Source organism: Channa argus, chromosome 12 (genome assembly GCF_033026475.1).
Source record: "Channa argus isolate prfri chromosome 12, Channa argus male v1.0, whole genome shotgun sequence".
In the NCBI taxonomy this organism is placed as follows: Eukaryota; Metazoa; Chordata; class Actinopteri; order Anabantiformes; family Channidae; genus Channa; species Channa argus.
Window position 1 is genome coordinate 2423656 of NC_090208.1, and position 21342 is coordinate 2444997.

Below are 21342 nucleotides of genomic sequence, written 5' to 3' on the forward strand. Positions count from 1 at the left end.
GGACATTGGAAATAGGTCTGTAGCTACTGGGTGTGGATGGATCTGAGCTGCTTTTGTAAAAACAGCTTGAACAAGTTCACTTTTAAGAGCTGCAGGGAAAAGTTGGTAACAATAGTTAAAACCTCATCACATTTTTAAAAAGGAGGTGGGAATTGGGTGAAGAGCACAGGTGGAAGACTTCAGTTTAGATAAAACCTTCCTGAGTGTTTCAGCATCAACCAGAACAAAACTGTCCAGTGTGTCTTCACATTGTCCACATGTCTCTATAATGGGACTGTGTGCTTGGCTGATGTCAGACCTGATGGTGGCTGTTTTCTTTTGGACGTCGTCTGCAAAGTCCTCAGATTTAAGACCATCTGTGGTTCATATGGTTTTTGATTGGGTTTAAAATGTTTTCAGTTGTTTAAAAAGCAAAAACACACCAACATAGAAATATTTCTGTGAGCACAAACACAGAATGATGCACAGGACTCACACAAGCTTGGAAAATGTGGAGTATGTCTGAAAACTCCCATCTATGGCATCATTATTGTAGCCCACTGTGAGCTGTGACCCACCGTGACTTACAAAGAGCCAATTGTGAGGTTTTCCAGCACTTTTAGCTAAAAACACAAAGAATTAAAGACATTTACATTCAGTTTTTGAGTGAATACATTTGTACATTATTTTACATGTACACACATATTAAATGTAGATATTTACAAATGTATGTACAGACACACAGACAGACTGAAATACAAATCCCAGCACAGACACACAGACTGACACACATGTGGACAAATAATGAAGCTGCTATATTAACTTATGTCTTTGAGGTTTTTACTTTGACTATTGATCCTCTCAAAGCTCCACCTGCTGATTCAGCAGGAAACATAACATTCACATTTTCATCAATATAAAAACCTAAATATTGATATGAATCTGCAAACTTCAGGTTATGTGATCCAACCTTAAACTGATAAATGTTATAGATGAAGAGGAAGTCGTGAAGTGAATTATTTCAGTTTATTTTTGCCAATAAACAAACTTCATTTTTACACCATTCATCAACATGTGAACATAGATGTTGTCTCTGTTTCAGGTTGAGGAATATTGAAGGTTCACAAAGCAACAATCTCATTTCTAGTTTCTCTGGTTCAGTAAAAATGTTCTGGACATACAGCAGTTACATTTTAGTCCATCAGAATATGTCACGTCCCACTGAGCCCTGTGTCAACTCACTGATACTTTAAAAAATACTTTGATATGTTTTCACCACCTACAATGAACAAACATACACATTCATGTGTTAATGTGAAATACAAAGTGTGATATGTTATTTAAAAATCCCACTGAAAACCTCTAACCAGTGAGAACCAGGATCCTGAGTTGGTTCTGGTGTTTGTCAGTGTTGTTGGTGTTAAACTGTGGTGATGTGGTTTCAAAGCAGCCTGATCAGCTGCAGCGTCCAATCACAAACAGGACCAGGTTGGTTTCTGACTCACCTGAGGACAGATGAGTAATGACACATGAAATAAGGTGCTTAGATGGACCCTCTCTGTTTGTGTGTCCTCACAGTTTCCCAGCATGTCTCAGCTGTGGACATGTATGAGGGGGACCAGTTTGTCCTGCTGCACTGTCAGTTTCCTACTTTTCGACTGGACGACCCCACAGTGATGTGGAGCCGCTCTGATCTCAGTCCTTCAACCGTCCACCAGCGTCAGCAGGAAGGTGATGAACTTAAAAACCAGAACCAGCTTTACAGCGGCCGAACATCGATGATGCCTGATGCTCTGGAAACTGGAGACCTCAGTCTGAATCTGACAGAACTGCAACTGTCTGACAGTGGAACCTACACCTGCTCTGTCAGAGATGGATTTGCATTTCAACAGAGAGTGACAGACGTACAGCTGCAGGTCAAAGGTCAGTGACAGGTCAGAGGTCAGTGCTGTAGATACAGGTCAGAGGTCAGAGGTAATGTTGTTCTTCATGTTCTCCACAGAACGATTTCCATCCTGGGCCAAAGTTCTCCTGGTTCTCCTGGTTCTTCTGATTGTTGCTGGGGGTCTTTTAGTACATTTCCGTCACTATTTCATGTCAGGTATGTCTCTACTACTACATTACCCATAATGCTGATGGTTCACATCTTTACTCTTGTTGCTCCTTGACTGTTGAGACAGACTGAGAGTGAGGAACAAATCAGAACCAAACTGAGAATCAGTCACAATAAGTAGTTCCTGAGTGTCTTCATGGGACAGTGAGGTCCTGTTACCATCAGAGCTGCTGCTGCTGTCTGTCCACATGATGCTGTGCTTTTTTGTCCTCTCAGTTTACCAGGTGGAGGTGGATTCAGGGGTGGAGTCTGTCCAGCTGCCCTGCAAAACCACAGTTCGTCTGCCTGTAGACGCCAAAGTGCAGTGGAAGAACAGTAAAGACTGGATGATACATGTGTATCAGAACGGCTCTGACCAGCCTGAAGAACAGTTCTATTGTTACAAAGGTCGAACAGAGATGAAGAGAAACCTGCTGAAAACTGGAGACCTCAGTCTGACCCTGAAATACCCCACAGAAGAAGAAAGAGGAGCCTGCACCTGCACCGTCTACAGCAGGGAGGGAAACATCCTGATGAAGAAAGTAGTGATGCTCCAGGTCAAAGGTCAGTTTAAATGTTTACGATAAGCAGTTTTCAGTCTTGCACTGTGTCTGCAGGTCCTTAAAATGTCTTAAAATGTCTTAAATTCTGGTTGGACAGATCTTCACTATTTTAGTCACATCACCTCAAGAAATCCAGTTCACACATCCAGTAGAGGAAACACAAACTATGAGACCTGAGACCTCTAGCAGATTGTAGGAGCACTCGTTTTTGTAACAGTTCATCCTGCCTCAGAACCACGTTTTCTGTTAACACGAGCTACTAATTCACTGCCCACTTGTGCTACGAGGACTTTAAAACAAACGTAGACTTCATGGTCAAACTAACAGGCTGGAAACACTGCAGGGTCTGGTGTCATGGAGCACAGAGCCAATCAGAGTGAACTGGAAAGATCCAAAACTGAGACCAAATAGTTTGTTGTGAGTCTTTAAGTGAGTCTAAAGTGAGCTAACATGATGTGATTTGAACAGTTCAGCTCATCTTGTTGTTAGTAACTTCACAGCTAGTTATCGTCACTATATCAACTAGTTAAACTAGAGCTACAGTAACTAACACTGTGCACTGTGCAAGAAACAGGAACAAACACAAACAACTGTTCATTTCATCAGTTTGTCATCACAACAGTAAAATGATCAGCTAGTTTTAGTTCTGAGCAGCTGAGAAACAACAAGAGTTATTAGGTGTCAACTGTAGTAGCAGCAGCTCTCGTCAAATGAATCCCTTATGGAACCTTTGATCAACTTCGTTAAATTGGACTATGATGTTTGCAGATGACATTGTGATTTGTAGTGAGAGCAGGGAGCAGGTGGAGGAAAATCTAGAGAGGTGGAGGTCTGCTCTGGAAAACAGAGGAATGAAGCTTAGCCGCAGCAAGACAGAATACATGTGTGTGAATGAGAGGGACCCAGGTGGAACAGTGAGGTTACAGGGAGCAGAGGTGAAGAAGGTGCAGGACTTTAAGTACTTAGGGTCAACGGTTCAGAGCAACGGTGAGTGTGGAAAAGAGGTGAAGAGGCGAGTGCAGGCAGGTTGGAACAGGTGGAGAAAAGTGTCAGGTGTGTTGTGTGATAAAAGAGTATCAGCGAGAATGAAAGGAAAGATGTTCAAGACGGTGGTGAGATCGGAGATGTTGTTCGGCATAGAGACAGTGGCACTGAAGAAAAGACAGGAGGCAGAGCTGGAGGTAGCAGAGCTGAAGATGTTGAGGTTCTATTTGGGAATGACAAGGATGGACAGGATCAGGAATGAGGACATCAGAGGGACAGCTCATGTTTGATGTTTTGGAGATAAAGTCAGAGAGGCCAGATTGAGGTGGTTTGGACATGTTCAGAGGGGAACCAAAGAGGAGATTTATGGATGTAGTGAGAGAGGACATGAAGTTAGTTGGTGTGAGAGAAGAGGATGCAGAGGACAGAGTTAGATGGAGGCACATGATTCACTGTGGAGACACCTGAAAGAGAACAGCCCAAAAGGAAAAGAAGAAGAAGATCAATGTAACTGGTCTTATTTGTCTGTCTCAGAAATGACAAAAAAAACTAAAGGCTGATGAGGTGTGTGAGTCCTGCCGTCACACTGGGCCGTGATGCCTCTAGATTAGTGGGACTCATCAGATTGATATGAATGAATCACTGAAATATGAATTAGAATGAATATTATTTGAACTCTGCCTGTTTATATCACAGTGTCACTGATGTGGGGTTGAGGGGGCTGCAGCTCCTGTGACTGTTAGAGACCATTTCACTCTTAGAAAACGCTTGTTTTCCAAAAAAGGTTGAGCCTGATCGAGTACAAGCTAAAACTGCTGACATATCAGCTGTAGGGACAGAACAGGAAAATGACCTTTGAGAACATCTGTATCAAAGCAAAGTTTAATACCAAATCTCAGCTGATATCAGTGGTGTTAGGTGTGAAGTCCAACACTGATCCTGTTCTTCTAACCTCTGACACCAACTGAGACAGTGACCCTGTCTGTCCAATGGAAGATAGGACAGTGAGAGACGAGGCCTGTTATTGTCTAAAAGCTTAGTCCACATTTGTCTTCATGTCCCTGTGGTGGAGCTGAGGAACATGGTGAAATAGATCCAGTTGAAGACATTAGACACAATCTTCAGTTTCACTACATTTGAGCTGCCAGTTAGAGACAAAGAGAAAGACGTCCATCTTTGTTTAGGTCCTGACACTGGTTCACTTCCAGCTCCTCAGAGTCATTTCCACATTGTCAGAAGGTCTGAAGCAGAGGAGGCTTTTTCTTCTTTCAGATGTTAACATCACTGATGATTTGGAGACATTGATTTTCTGTCCACATGATGAATTCTCACAGTAGGACATCCTCGTCTCTTCCTTCTAAAGACACTTTGCTATTGTCCCAGCAGGCAGACTAATCCAACCTCCAGCCTCTTTGTCAGAGTCTCACACAGCATTTTCTGATCAGACTCCTGTTGTCACACTGTGTATTAGTTTGACCAGGCTTTGGCAGGAACATGATCAGGAAGTTCTCAGTGAATTCAGAAGGCAGCTGCTCTCATATGATTCCTGATCCATGTCCAAAAGAGGACGTGTTGTCAGCTGACAGACAGTGTGGTCCTGCTGCAGCAGCAGCATTTAAAGCCTCTATGGTCTCTGATATTTCAGAGGGATTTAGTTTGAAAGATTTCAGTCGTCTGAGATCCTACAAAGATCAGGCTGATTTAGAAATGATTAGAGTGATCAGATTGATCCAGATTCTCCTAGAAATGTCTGAAAGCTTTGTTTCATTTCATATCTATCAATCTGCTCCCAGATCCTCCACCAAATCTGATCCTGTCAACATTTAGTTTGTAACTTTCACTGATAGGAAACAAACATGTGTTTGACTTCATATCATTTACTGAGTGTTAGTGAAGTCAGATGATGGGACAGTGATTCTCTGTCAGAGACAGGAAATAAAGGTTTAACAACCAAACTGAGGGACTGAAGACAAAGACAACACTGTCTCTGTTACATAGAGACATGGAGACATTTCAGACTGGAACCAATCAAACATGTTTTCACTTCATCCACTCAAAGAAAATGTGTCAGAGCTGCTGCTGCTGTCTGTCCACATGATGTTGAGCTTTGTTGTCCTCTCAGTCCCACAGGTGGAGGTGGATTCAGGGGTGGAGTCTGTCCAGCTGCCCTGTGAAACCACAGTTCACTTTCCTGAAGACGTCACAGTGGAGTGGAGACTTATTTCATTTCTAAGTAAACTGCATGTGTATGAGAACGGCTCTGACCAGCCTGAAGAACAGGACAGGTTTTACAGAGGTCGAACAGAGATGAAGAGAGACCTGCTGAAAACTGGAGACCTCAGTCTGACCCTGAAATACCCCACAGACAGAGACAGAAGAATCTTCACCTGCACCGTCTACAGCAGGGAGGGAAACATCCTGATGAAGAAAGATGTGAAGCTCCAGGTCAAAGGTCAGTTTAAAGTCTTTATGCTAAGCTAACTGTTGTTAATCTTTATACTAAGAGAAACTGCAGTATTACTGTTAGTATGTTTCTATGAATGTATTTCACTTTATTCATGTTCTTTAATCTCAAATCAAGACACTTGTCTCTGCTCAGTGTGAATGTCTCTGCTCTGCTGTCAGACTGGTCAATGAGTCTGTGTCCCAGAAAGCGTCCACAGCACATGTCCACATTAAGATGGAGCAGACTTCTACTACTAACAAATCTATTCAAACCAGTTCCACACTGGAGCTTGAACTGCAACAATACAGGAAATAAAAACAGCTGCACATCAACATCTATTTCTGTTCTTTCCTGGATCAGAAACACATTTCATATCACAGTCCACAACAAACTAAGTCCAGTCACCAAATGATGATCAATGATCAGATAACTGACCATGGATGGATTATGAGACAAGGTCTCATAGGTCCTCGAGTCTTTCTTCATATAGGAGTCAGACCCACACTGTATGTGGACAAAGACTCTTTGTGCTTGTTCTCTTGTCATTTTGGTCCCTGTCAGACTCCTTATGTCCTTTGTGGCTGTTTGGTGTCTATTTGATGCTCAGATCCAGAGCTGCCTTGGACATGAATCAGGGATATGCAGGTTCTGGTTCCCACAAACACAGTCACTTATCTCTGATTGGCTGAAATAAATCTTTTTGGTGGATGATACGAGCAGAGAGCTAAAGAGAATTCACTAAAGATCATTTTCTAAGATTTGTTGATTGTTCTGCTGAGACTGTTCTCTAACATGAGCCTAATAGATGTGTCCACAGGGGGATTTAGAACCATGTCCAAACACTTTGGTTTAGAAAAGCAAACGTCAGCCTGAGAGAGAAACAGTTACTGACCTCAGTGAGCTCATAGCGACTGCAGCTCTGAAGGGACCTGAGTGAAAATCTACCAGTTAAATCATTTCCAGAAGAATTTATTAACATTTGATGTTTGAAGATGGAGGATGGAGTTGCTATGGTAACAGCTTCTAGCTGAAATGTTTGTGACACAGCTCACAATATTGATCAGGAAGAAGCTGAAAGCAGAAAGAAAAGCAGCTTTAATAGTTTGTATCAGTGAAAGATTCTCAGTTTCAATGATCCAGTTTTCTGTGGGCTTTTGCCCCAAACTCTTCATTTGGAAAGAAGAAGGAAAAGAAAAAGAAAAAGAAGAAAGATCATCTTCTGCTTGAAATGAGCTTCAGCTGCTCTCAGTCCATAAAGAGGCTCATTGGCTTTAATCCAGTCAGTTCTTCATGGAGTTTGGTTTGGCAGCAGCTGCATCAGGTTGATGCTGAGTGTTGAATGGGATCAATGTAAAGAGACAAAGTGGAAGAAGAAGAGCTCCATCAGACTCAGGCTCCATCAGCCACCAGTCCTCATGATAAACCCTCTGAAAACAGGAACTGATCCTTTACAACAAAGTCCCAGAGTTTGACTTTCTGCTGATCCAACAAATGGAGAAGTGAGCTGAGTGAATCCTGCTCCACAAACACTGAGACACTGATGTGATGAAGGTTTCTGTGGATCCATGTTGGACATGTGTTTGAAATGCTGTGTGGAACTAAGACTCATGGACAAAACATCCCAACAGCATCAAGACTCTGGTCAAAAGCTGCTTTTAGTTTCTAGATTTCTGTCCCCTGTTACCTTCTTCTCTGATCTGGTTCTGTCCTTCAGCTTTCTCTACAACTGTGTCCTCTAAACTGCTGCTGCTGTCTGTCCAGCTGATGTTGTGCTTTGTTGTCCTCTCAGACTGTCAGGTGGAGGTGGAGGAGGGAGTGTATTCTGTCCAGCTGCCTTTCAGGACCATAGGTGACCTGCCTGAGGACTCTAAAGTGTGGTGGTGGGACAGTAACTACAGGATGGTCCACAAATATGAGGAGGGCTCTGACCGACCTGAAGAAGAGCACCAGTTTTACAAAGGCCGAACAGAGATGAAGACAGACATGCTGAAAACTGGAGACCTCAGTGTGACCATTAAAAACCCCTCCGTCAACGACACAGGGACATATGTCTGTCATGTAAATAGCAGAAACATCTGGAGAATGAAAACAGTGCTGCTCAAAGTCAAAAGTGAGTTTCCTTATATTTGTCTCGTTGTTGTTGTCTCTCTCTGTCTGACTGTCTTTTATCATTTGTCGCTTTTTGCACTGAACATTACAGAAGAAGAGGAACTTCTTCTGTAATGAAGAAAAAAAAATCACAACATTGTTCAAAAAATCTGAATTTGATTGTTTTCATGTATCATTTCTGTCTGACTGTCTTCTGTCTCCTCTGCAGAGACAACTCAGGACAAAGATGAGACAGTGGACATCAAGGACAGATGCAGCTCCACTGATCCAACTCCTCTGATGGCTATGAACACTTTGTCTTCTTCTTCTTGAGTCTGATTCCTCCTGACTCTCACACCCCCACTATTGATCAGTGTTGGTCAGTGATGTCACATGTCGACCTGTCTGTTGTGAGGAAGAAGAGAATGAAGAGGAAGTGACAGTGGACAGCCTCAGTCAGAGGAGGAGACATAAGGTCGACTGATTAAAGTTCATCAGTAAATCATTGATCGGTCAGAAAAACTCCACCATCTTTGTCTGTAACCAGCTTCTCCTGGAACCAAGCACACAGTGACTGAGCACCACCCGTCTGGCTGTGGAGGCCACAGAAACAAACTGCAGCTGCTTCCTCATTTGAAATCCAGACACATGTTGGAGCAGGAACCAGATCTGGAATCTGACAGTGGACAAGAGGAACAAGCTCAGCAACAAAGACTAAAGCAGGATGTTTCTGTGAGGTCAACACTGTCTCCAGAACAGCTGATTTTGTCCTACAACACTGAATCAAACGTCCTGATTCTGTTTCCCTTTGTTAACTGCTGCTGTTCTGGTTCTTTCTGTTCTTCTGGTTCCTTTTAGCAAACACTTGTTTTTCTCCCTTTTCTCTTGAATCTGTTAAATCCAGTTTCCTTCTGTAGTAAAGAGTTTGTTGGTTGGATTGGGACTTTTAGAAGAGGGACATTGTCTCCTGGTGATGTCAATAATCCAGGACTGTGTGTCTGGGTCCAGTTCATAGATGAAATCTCTGTCAGGCTTTAGATTTCAGTCCACGACTTACAGGTTGTCTTTTCACCTCTATGCAGGACGTCTTTTCCCATGAAATCAAAAGAGAAACTAACCTGATCAACCAACACTTGGATCTGTGTTTATTGTATCGATAAGTTGTTTAGAAAACTAAAGTTCAACTGATTTAAATTGTTGTTTTTATGCTTTGAGGCAATAAAAATAAAAGCATGATTGTTAAAAAGTTCTATATCTAAACCCCTTTGTTACCTGTAGTTACACAGTCAATTCAATTCAATTCAACTTTATTTATATAGCGCCAATTCACAACAAAGTCATCTCAGGGCACTTTACAGAATAAAGTCAAGATTATAAAGATATATAAAGAGAACCCAACAATTCCCCCTGGAGCAAGCCATAGGCAACAGTGGAGAGGAAAAACTCCCTTTAACGGAAGAAACCTCCAGCAGAACCAGGCTCAGGGTGGACGGCCATCTGCCTCGACCGGTTGGGGTGAGTGGAAAGGGGAGAGAGAAAAGAACAGAGCAACAAAAGGCAACAACAAAACATCGGGCAGATTGGTAGGACCAGTAGCTGCACGCTGGAACACAGCTTCAAAGCCGGGGGACACCTGCAGAAAGGGACAGAGAGAGGGGGACAGAGGAGGACAAAGACAACTACGGGAGAGAACACACAGAGTTAATGACATACAGTGGTGACAATTGCGGGGTGAGAGGAGAGGAGAGATGGTCAAGAGGAGGAAAGGAGCTCAGTGCATTGGGGGGTGGGTCCCCCAGCAGTCTAAGCCTATGGCAGCATAACTATAACTAACTATATGCTTTATTAAAAAGGAAGGTTTTAAGCCTAGACTTAAAAGTAGAGAGGGTGTCTGCTTCCCGAATCTGAACTGGGAGCTGGTTCCACAAGAGAGGAGCTTGATAGCTAAAGGCTTTACCTCCCATTCTACTTTTGGAAATTCTGGGAACCACAAGTAGGCCTGCATTCTGAGAGCGAAGTGGTCTACTGGGATGATATGGTGCTATGAGATCTTCTATATATGATGGAGCCTGACCATTCAGAGCTTTATATGTAAGAAGCAGGGTTTTAAATTCTATTCTAAATTTAATAGGAAGCCAATGGAGAGAAGCTAGTGAAGGTGAAATATGATCTCTCTTGCTAGTTCCAGTCAGCACTCTTGCTGCAGCATTTTGGATTAATTGCAGGCTCTTTAGTTACTGGGGCATCCTGAAAGTAGGGAATTACAGTAGTCCAACCTAGAAGTAACAAATGCATGGACCAGTTTTTCGGCATCACTTTGAGACAGTATGCTCCTAATTTTGGCAATGTTCCGTAGGTGGAAGAAGGCTGTTCTAGAGATTTGTTTTATATGTGACTTAAAGGACAGATCCTGATCAAAAATAACTCCAAGGTTCCTTGCAGTAGTACTGGAGGCCAGACTTATGCCATCTAGGGTAACAATATGGTTGGACATCATATCTCTGAGATTTTTGGGCCCAAATACTATGACTTCAGTTTTGTCTGAGTTTAAAAGTAAAAAATTGTGGGACATCCAGGCCTTTATGTCTTGTAGGCATGCTTGAAGCTTTATTAACTGATTGTTTTCATCTGGTTCCATAGATAAATATAGCTGGGTATCATCAGCATAGCAGTGGAAATTTATGGAGTGTTTTCTAATAATGTTGCCTAAAGGAGACATATATAAAGTAAAAAGTATTGGTCCTAACACAGAGCCTTGTGGAACTCCATAGCTAACCTTTGTGTGCATGGAGGATTCATCATTAACATGAACAAATTGAAATCTATCAGACAGATAAGATTTAAACCAACCTAGTGCAGTTCCTGTAATTCCAATTTCATGTTCCAGTCTCTGTAATAAAATGTTATGATCAATGGTATCAAATGCGGCACTAAGATCTAACAGAACAAGTATAGAGATGAGTCCATTATCTGAGGCCATGAGAAGATCGTTGGTGACTTTTACCAGTGCTGTTTCTGTACTATGATGAACTCTAAATCCTGACTGAAACTCTTCATACAAATTATTCCTATGAAGGTGATCACATAATTGTTTTGCGACTACTTTTTCAATTATTTTAGAAATAAAGGGGAGATTAGATATTGGTCTGTAATTGGCTAAAACACCTGGGTCAAGACAGGGTTTTTTAAGTAATGGTTTAATTACAGCTACCTTATAGGCCTGTGGTACATAGCCTGTTTCTAAAGATAGATTGATGATATCTAATATGAACGTATCTATTAAGGGTAAAGCTTCCTTGAGCAGCTTAGTTGGAATAGGGTCTAGCAGACAGGTTGTTGGTTTAGATGAGGTAATAATTGAAGTTAGCTCAGAGAGATCTATGGGTAAAAAGCAGTCTAACAGGGATTGGGGCCTTATCCATGATTCTAGCACTGCTGTACATGAAGATCTATCTGTAATTTTTGGGGGGAGGATCTGGTGAATACTTTCTCTAATAGCTACAATTTTATTCATAAAGAAAGTCATGAAGTCATTGCTGCTCAAAGTTAAGGGAATAGTAGGCTCAACAGAACTATGGCTCTTAGTCAGCCTGGCTACAGTGCTGAACAGAAACCGGGGGTTGTTCTTGTTTTCTTCTATTAATGATGAATAATATGCTGTTCTGGCATCACTGAGAGCTTTTTTGTACGTTTTTAAACTATTTTTCCAGGCTAAATGAGATTCTTCTAACTTTCTGGAACCACTTCCTTTCTAACTTTCGTGTTTCCTGTTTTAAGTTGCGTGTTTGTGAACTATACCATGGAGATCGCCTCTGCTGATTTACTGCCTTCTTTTTTAGAGGGGCAACACTATCGAGTATTGTACGTAGTGAGGCTGCAGAATTGTCAACAAGATAATCTACTTGTGCAGGAGTAACATTAAGGAGACTACTTCCCATTGTATTAACATATGGTGAAGCAAATGATGGAGAAATAATTTCTTTAAATTTGTTGACAGCTTTTTCACTTAAGCATCTGCTATAGTGGAATTTTCCCCTAACTGCTATATAGTCCGTTATTGTAAATTCAAATGTTATTAAAAAATGGTCAGACAGAAGAGAGTTGTGAGGAAATATTGTTAAATTATCCGTTTCAATTCCATACGTAAGGACAAGGTCTAACGTGTGACTAAAACAGTGAGTGGGTTTATTTACATTTTGGGAAAAACCAATTGAATCTAATAATGAATTAAACGCAGTGCTCAGACAGTTACTGTCAGCATCTACATGAATGTTAAAGTCACCCACTATAATGACTTTATCTGTACTAAGCACTAAATCAGATAGAAAATCAGAAAATTAAATCAAAAACTCTGAGTAAGGGACTGGAGGACGGTACACAATAACAAATAATAGTGGTTTTTGAGTTTTCCAGTTTGGGTGTGAAAGGCTAAGAGTAAGGCTTTCAAATGAGTTATAGCTATGTTTAGGTCTAGGGTTTATTGATAAGCTACAATGGAAGATTGCTGCAACTCCTCCACCTCGGCCTGTGCTTCTAGGAACATGATAATTAATATGACTCATTTAAACTGACATATTCTTCCTGCTGCAACCAAGTTTCAGTGAGACAAAATAAATCGAATTGATGATCGCTTATTAAGTCATTTACTAACAGAGATTTAGAAGAGAGAGATCTGATATTTAATAATCCACATTTAATAGTTTTGGGGTTTTGTTCTGTAAGAGGAGTAGTCTTAACTTTTATTAGGTTATTATGATTAACTCCTCTTGTTGTCATATTTACTTTATGTAATTTAGGTCGGGGAACAGACACAGTCTCTATAGGTATGTTGGAGTTGTGGGGGGGTGACGGTTGTAAGGATACTGCAGAGAGACGTGTAGGACAGGATCTCTGCATCCTAGGCTTAACTCTGGATTGTCATACTTTTGGTTGTTTAATAAAACCAGCCATATTTCTGGATAAGAAAGCTGCACCATCTAAAGTAGGATGGATGCCATCTCTCCTAATAAGCCTAGGTTTTCCCCAAAAACGTTTCCAATTGTCTATGTAGCCCACATCGTTTGCTGGACACCACCTAGACAGCCAGCGGTTGAATGACGACATGCGGGTGTACATGTCGTCACTGGTCAGATTTGGCAGGGGACCAGAGAAAATTACGGAGTCCGACATTGTTTTTGCAAAGTTACACACCGATTCAACATTCATTTTAGTGACCTCCGATTTACGTAATCGGGCGTCATTAACTCCCACGTGAATAATAATCTTACTGTATTTACGTTTATCCTTAGCCAGGAGTTTCAAATATGATTCAACGTCTCCCACTCTGGGCCCAGGAAGACATTTGACTACGGCCGCTGGAGTCTCTAACTTCACGTTTCTGACTATGGAGCTGCCAATTACCAGAGTTGGTTTCTCAGCGGGTGTGTCGCTGAGTGGGGAAAATCGGTTAGAAACGTGAACCGACTGGTGGTGAACCTCGGGCGTCTGTTTAGCATTAGATCTCTTACGAACCGTCACCCAGCCGGACTGGCTTCCCGGCTGCTCGGGAACTGCCGGGGGACAGCTAGCAGGGGCTACGCTAGGTCGGCCCGCACCAGTTACCAGCCCAGACTATCTGAGTTATTTTCCATGGTGCGGAGCCGTGCTTACAATTCCGTGAGCTTCGCCTCCAAAGCTGCAAAAACCTTACACTTGTTACATAAACCATTATCACTAAAGGAGGCAGAGGAAAAACTGAACATGAGACACACCGAGCAAGTGAGAGAAGGAGAGACAGAGGGAGACAGAGAAGCCATTGCTAACGGATAACTGCTAAACTAACGAAGATAATATAGGTGAAATCTGGAATTTGTAAACTTTAGCTGGTTATGTTTTACAAGAGCAGGTGCTTGTGTAATACAAGCGTATGTTACGACTCAAGTATTAATTCTTGTGTGAAGAAATCAATTATTTAAGTAAAAATAACAGCTACTGATGAAATGTGTCTTCCACATCCAGGATGTCTTTAAGGGTTTTATTTTCTTGCAAGAGAGAGGTGCACCAACAGAGTCTCAAGCCTTCGTCCAGTGCAGTTCCAAGGACTTAACATGTCAAACATGAATTTATATCTTGCTGTTGCTGGGTAGAATAGTCTTCACCCCCCCAGGCTGCTGCTTCCAGCTTTTCCCTTTCATGGTAACTTTTACAACAACAAGACCTTTCAGACTAGGTAATGTTTGTCTAATCTTCTGTCATGGAATTGTAGTGAGCCTTTGTGAATTGGAGCATCAACCTCCATCTGGTTTGGTTTTCTGCTCCTGTAGCTCATCTGCTTAAAGGTTTGACGCATTGTGCATTCAGAGATGCTCTTCTGCATACTGTACCTCAGTTGTAACAAGTGGTTGTTGGGTTACTTTTTCTTTTTTATGAGCTTGAACCGAGCCTGGTCATTCTCCTCTGACATCTGGCATCAACAAGCATTTTTGCCCTGCTGCTGCTCAATGGATATTTTCTCTTTTTCAGACCATTCTCTGTAAGTTATGCATTAAAATCCCAGTAGATCAGCAATTTCTGAAATCCTTAGACCAGCCTGTCTGACACCAACAACCATGCCACGTTCAGAGTCCTTTAAACCATCTTCCCCATTCTGATGCTAGGTTCTAACTTCTAAGGGTTTTAGGATAGGACCCAAACGCTGAGGGAGACGGCTTGACAGGCTACAGGTCAGATAGATAGAATATAATTTACTAAGAGGCCGATGGGCAAATAGATAGTTTTATTTAACAAAAAACTAAAATATCAGCGGGCCAAGTCATCATGGGGAGAGCTACATCAAATAAAACTATAGGGTTTGAGTGTGAATAAAAGTTTAATGAATGAAAACACTGAGACAAGCAGGTAGTGACGGAAAAGGAGAGAGCAAAAGAAAGCAGGTATCAGCTGTAGGGACAGAACAGGAAAATGACCTTTGAGAACATCTGTATCAAAGCAAAGTTTAATACCAAATCTCATATCAGTGGTGTTAGGTGTGAAGTCCAGCACTGATCCTGTTCTTCTAACCTCTGACACCAACTGAGACAGTGGACAGGATTTGGAACAAAGCTGTTGTGTTTTATTTGTAGGATCTGAGGTGAGACTGGGTTGGACTGAATATGACATGTGATTCCAAATAAATCATTATATGTCTCAAAGTGCAGCCTGAGAAAACAACTGGACATTTGAACACTTTAACCCCCTTTGTCCAATGGAAGATAAGACAGTGAGAGGCCTGTTATTCTCTAAAAGCTTAATCCATATTTGTCTTCATGTCTTAAGTGTCCCTGTGGTGGAGCTGAGGGAACATGGTGAAATAGATCCAGTTGAAGACATTAGACACAATCTTCAGTTTCACTACATTTGAGCTGCCAGTTAGAGACAAAGGGAAAGACGTCCATCTTTATTTAGGTCCTGACACTGGTTCAGTTCCAGCTCCTCAGAGTCATTTCCACATTGTCAGAAGGTCTGAAGCAGAGGAGGCTTTTTCTTCTTTCAGACGTTAACATCACTTATGATTTGGAGACATTGATTTTCTGTCCACATGATGAATTCTCACATTAGGACATCCTCGTCTCTTCCTTCTAATCACACTTTGGTATTGTCTCAGCAGGCAGACTAATCCAACCTCCAGCCTCTTTGTCAGAGTCTCACACAGCATTTTCTGATCAGACTCCTGTTGTCACACTGTGTATTAGTTTGACCAGGCTTTGGCAGGAACATGATCAGGAAGTTCTCAGTGAATTCAGAAGGCAGCTGCTCTCATATGATTCCTGATCCATGTCCAAAAGAGGACGTGTTGTCAGCTGACAGACAGTGTGGTCCTGCTGCAGCAGCAGCATTTAAAGCCTCTATGGTCTCTGATATTTCAGAGGGATTTAGTTTGAAAGATTTCAGTCGTCTGAGATCCTACAAAGATCAGGCTGATTTAGAAATGATTAGAGTGATCAGATTGATCCAGATTCTCCTAGAAATGTCTGAAAGCTTTGTTTCATTTCATATCTATCAATCTGCTCCCAGATCCTCCACCAAATCTGATCCTGTCAACATTTAGTTTGTAACTTTCACTGATAGGAAACAAACATGTGTTTGACTTCATATCATTTACTGAGTGTTAGTGAAGTCAGATGATGGGACAGTGATTCTCTGTCAGAGACAGGAAATAAAGGTTTAACAACCAAACTGAGGGACTGAAGATAAAGACAACAGTGTCTCTGTTACATGGAGACATGGAGACATTTCAGACTGGAACCAATCAAACATGTTTTCACTTCATCCACTCAAAGAAAATGTGTCAGAGCTGCTGCTGCTGTCTGTCCACATGATGTTGAGCTTTGTTGTCCTCTCAGTCCAACAGGTGGAGGTGGATGCAGGGGTGGAGTCTGTCCAGCTGCCCTGTAAAACCACAGTTCACCTGCCTGAAGACGTCAGAGTGGAGTGGAGACGAAGTTTATATAGCAGTAAACTGCATGTGTATCAGAACGGCTCTAGAAAAGAGTTGTATCGTTACAGAGGTCGAACAGAGATGAAGAGAGACCTGCTGGAAACTGGAGACCTCAGTCTGACCCTGAAATACCCCACAGACTGGGACAAAGACACTTACAGCTGCACCGTCTACAGCAGGGAGGGAAACATCCTGATGAAGAAAGATGTGAAGCTCCAGGTCAAAGGTCAGTTTAAAGTCTTTATGCTAAGCTAACTGTTGTTAATCTTTATACTAAGAGAAACTGCAGTATTACTGTTAGTATGTTTCTATGAATGTATTTCACTTTATTTCATGACTCTAACAGTAAATTGAAATGAATTTTCAATGGAACCAAACTATCATTTCAGTGTAATGTGAATATTTGTGACAGAGAGAAACTTTGAACTGAGCTCCACCAGAAGTAGATCAGGTCCAGGTAACAACAGGTCCTTGATCATGTGAAGCTGCAGACAGAACTTGAGACAAGTGTTGGGATGAATTAGATTGTTGGTCTAATTGGAGACAAAGGTGGAAAAGGTGAGTTTGCTCTGGCTGGATGTCTTTGACATTTTCTGTCTCTCTACCTTATTTCAGTGACAATGAAAATGTCCATCAGCACATGAGAGCAGAAAACAAGAAGCTGGGATTAGTTTCAAAAGCTGAAATTGTGTTTAGGTGGACAGATAAGACATGTAGCTGTACTTTAATGTCTCCACAGACATTGTTCTGTCCTCACTGACACTGAGAATGTTGCTGTGATCAGGTACTGAAATCAACTGATTCAACAGAACAAAGTCCAGAGTTTGGTTTTTAAAAAGAGGACAATAGTTAGTGGACACTGCTGACTAAAGTTGTCTCCTTCAATGTGGGCAATTATGGACCCCCCACTTTCCACAGCACCTTTCCACATTAAGATGGAGCAGACTTCTACTACTAACAAATATATTCAAACAAGTTCCACACTGGCTCTTGAACTGCAACAATACTGGAATAGAAACATCACACACATCAACATGTATTTCTGTTAACAATTAACAATTTAACATTTTTAGGATTCTGCTTATTAGAGACAATAACATCAGCCAAATAAGAGACCCCAGCAGCTTTAACCATGGAGTTGAGTTTGGTTAAAAGATCTTTAGGTGTGATGGACCTGGAGCTTAGTGGATTTCCACAGACGCTCTATCCGTCCACATTGACTTCTGAAACTGGGAATGTCATCGTTCATCCAAGGACTGGAAATAGCAGTGGAAACAGCTGCTTTTGAAGCTCTGAGCCTGAGAGGCCCAGTCACTAATCTGTCCATGTCTAGAAGGACTTATCAGTCTATAGAGAGTGTGAGCTTTGAATTGATACTGAACTGGACAGAATCTAAATCCAGCAGCAGACATATTATGATCTTTTTCCTTCATTGGATCTTTGTGTAATAAAATTCTGTAGCTCTGACTAACAGGAATTACAGACTTTGGGTGAATTATTCTCATTTCTGATGAAACCTTAGCAGAAAACAAAGCTATGGACCATGTCCTGTTGTCTTCTGTCCACCTGTTAGACTGGTTGGACTGGACTGGAGCTGTGGTCCTGAATCCACTCTGGTCTGCTCCTCCTCTCTGTTGTCTGCACAGTTACTGCTGCTACATCAACACTTTGAAGCATTTGGATGTTTCTGGAGTCAAACTTCTTCTTCACCTTCATCTTTTTAAACCTTTGTTACTGATGTAAAGTGAGTCAGTATCAGTCCACTGCTGATACAAACACACACATCAGGGTCAGAGGGTGGATGGAGCTGCACTTAGTTCTGGAGGAGATAGACTGAGATGATGGTTCCACAGAACCACAGTGGACATGAATCAGGGACATGCAGGCTCTGGTTCCCACAAACACAGTCACTTATCACTGATTGGCTGAAATAAATCTTTTTGGTGGATGATACGAGCAGAGAACTAAAGAGAATTCACTAAAGATCATTTCCTCAGATTTGTTGATTGTTCTGCTGAGACTGTTCTCTAACATGAGCCTAATAGATGTGTCCACAGGGGGATTTAGAACCATGTCCAAACACTTTGGTTTAAAAAGCAAACGTCAGCCTGAGAGAGAAACAGTTACTGACCTCAGTGAGCTCATAGCGACTGCAGCTCTGAAGGGACTTGAGTGAAAATCTACCAGTCAAATCATTTTCAGAAGAATTTATTGACATTTGATGTTTGGAGATGGAGGATGGAGTTGCTATGGTAACAGCTTCTAGCTGCTGTTGTTGATCCACACAAATGTTTGTGCCACAGCTCGTCATCAGTCTGTGTCTGACAGAAAAAGACAAAGACAAAGTCCATCCATCCCCAGGTTCTAAAGACGCCAAACAGAAGACCAGGTCCTGTCTGTTTCAGAGACTATAATCAATAAAATGCACATCTCGCACTAGAGCAGAACCCCAGTCTCTTGTTGTACCATCCACCACCTCATCAACCTCCCCTGTGAGACTTTTTCACCTCATAGTTTATGTTATTGATGTAGGCATCAAATATTGAAGTGCTAATGTTTATAACGACCTACACTGAAAGCCCATCGATCACCAACATGAACAGGTACCTCAAGTTTCAGCATGTAACACAGTAGGTCTTGACAAAGCAGAGCTTTTTGACACCTCAGGAATGAGAACAGACTGCCAGTTTCTAGATTTCTGTTCCATTTCTTTTTGCTTGTATCTGGTTCTGTCCTTCACCTTCCTCTAAAGTGCTGCCACTGTCTGTCCAGCTGATTCTGTGGTTTGTTGTCCTCCCAGACTGTCGGATGGAGGTGGAGGAGGGAGTCAAGTCTGTCCAGCTGCCCTTCAAGACCATTGGTGACCTGCCTGAGGATGCTAAAGTGCAGTGGCAGGACAGTCACAACAGGACTGTCCACAAATATCAGAATGGCTCTGAACAGCCTGAAGATGACAACCAGATTTACAGAGACCGAACAGAGATGAAAGAAGACCTGCTGAAAACTGGAGACTTCAGTCTGACCCTGAAAAGCCCCACAGTCAGAGACACAGGGACATATGTCTGCAGAGTCCGGAACAAGGAGGGAAAAATACTGAGAAAGAAAACAGTTCAGCTCAGGATCAAAGGTCAGTTTTCTTTGTATTTTTCTCTTGTTGTTTGTCTCTGGTCATCTGTCAATAAAGTCTTTAACATTCTGTCTCTGACTGTCTTCTGTTTCCTCTGCAGAGAGAACTCAGGACAAAGATGAGACAGTGGACATCAGGAACAGAAGCAGCTCCACTGATCCAACTCCTCTGATGGCTGATCAATCAGTTTGATCAGTGATGTAACATGTCGACCTGCCAGTGGTGAGGAAGAAGAGGATGAAGAGGAAGTAACAGTGGACAGCCACAGTCAGAGGAGGAGACATAAGGTCGACTGATTAAAGTTCATCAGTAAATCATTGATTGATCAGAAAAACTCCACCATCTTTGTCTGTAACCAGCTTCTCCTGGAACCAAACACACAGTGACTGAGCACCACCCGTCTGGCTGTGGAGGCCACAGAAACAAACTGCAGCTGCTTCCTCATTTGAAATCCAGACACATGTTGGAGCAGGAACCAGATCTGGAATCTGACAGTGGACAAGAGGAACAAGCTCAGCTACAAAGACTAAAGCAGGATGTTTCTGTGAGGTCAACACTGTCTCCAGAACAGCTGATTTTGTCCTACAACACTGAATCAAACGTCCTGATTCTGTTTCCCTTTGTTAACTGCTGCTGTTCTGGTTCTTTCTGTTCTTCTGGTTCCTTTTAGCAAACACTTGTTTTTCTCCCCTTTCTCTTGAATCTGTTAAATCCAGTTTCCTTCTGTAGTAAAGAGTTGGTTGGTTGGATTGGGACTTTTAGAAGAGGGACATTGTCTCCTGGTGATGTCAATAATCCAGGACTGTGTGTGTCTGGGTCCAGTTCATAGATGAAATCTCTGTCAGGCTTTAGATTTCAGTCCACGACTTACAGGGGAAGTACAGTGAACTTACTGTGAACTTATTAGTAACAACGATGAACCTCCACAGAACCTAGAGATACATATTAGTTGTTACTTGATAACAAGAATCAAACTTTGGGGAAGAAGAAAAATACCTACAGTGGAAGTATTTGGTAGTTAAGGGAACTTCTTAAATATCACATAGGTATATAATTGCTTTTGTATGAAACACACGTTTTCTTCTTCTTCTCCAGTTCTGTTTAAACAGCATTGCAGCTCATCAAGCTGCATATCAATGGAAAACAAGTCTTTTCACCTCTATGCAGGACGTCTTTTCCCATGAAATCAAAGAAGAATCTAACCTGATCAACCAACACTTGGATCTGTGGATATTTAATCAATACGTTGTTTAGAAAACTAAAGTTCAACTGATTTAAATTGTTTTGTTTTTTTTATGCTTTGAGGCAATAAAAATAAAAGCATGATTGGTAAAAAGTTTTATATCTAAACCCCATTGTTACCTGTAGTTACACAGTCAGTACAACAAATGAGGGTTTTTAATACATTTAGTAATAAAAAAGGCACAAATACAAAGAACACAAAATAAAGTAAAAAAAAAAAGTAAAAGTATTTATTGACTACAAAATAAAAACACTTATATGTATTAACGATTACACAATTATAAAGTAACTCAAACTAACTTAAAAATGATTTTAAATCTATAAAATAGGAAACATTAACATCATAAAACAATATACAGAAAATCT

At 41.6% G+C, this 21342-nt stretch overlaps 3 protein-coding genes and 1 pseudogene across 8 annotated transcripts in view; 2 read left to right on the top strand and 2 right to left on the bottom strand.

Moving 5' to 3' along the window:
- LOC137136989 (muscle M-line assembly protein unc-89-like) overlaps positions 1-21342 on the bottom strand; it is a 296309-nt gene that overhangs the window by 186821 nt on the left and 88146 nt on the right. The window lies entirely within an intron of this gene.
- LOC137137008 (butyrophilin-like protein 2) lies at positions 1983-9406 on the top strand. Its single transcript, XM_067522862.1, has 5 exons — positions 1983-2080; positions 2309-2635; positions 5741-6070; positions 7854-8174; positions 8382-9406. Exons 1-5 carry the CDS (start codon positions 2074-2076, stop codon positions 8483-8485), a joined length of 1089 nt encoding a protein of 362 aa, XP_067378963.1. The 5' UTR covers positions 1983-2073; the 3' UTR covers positions 8486-9406.
- LOC137137020 (uncharacterized) lies at positions 13070-13947 on the bottom strand (annotated as a pseudogene).
- LOC137137036 (selection and upkeep of intraepithelial T-cells protein 5-like) lies at positions 16399-20253 on the top strand. 2 transcript variants are annotated; one of them, XR_010915658.1, is made up of 4 exons: positions 16399-16833; positions 19408-19734; positions 19835-20001; positions 20094-20253. XR_010915658.1 is itself a non-coding variant. In XM_067522901.1 (3 exons), the coding sequence occupies exons 1-3, from the start codon at positions 16425-16427 to the stop codon at positions 19924-19926; spliced, it is 828 nt and encodes a 275-aa protein (XP_067379002.1). In that variant the 5' UTR covers positions 16400-16424; the 3' UTR covers positions 19927-20253. The 2 variants fall into 2 exon arrangements, 1 of the variants encoding a protein (XP_067379002.1); XM_067522901.1 differs by having other exon boundaries at positions 16400-16833; positions 19835-20253.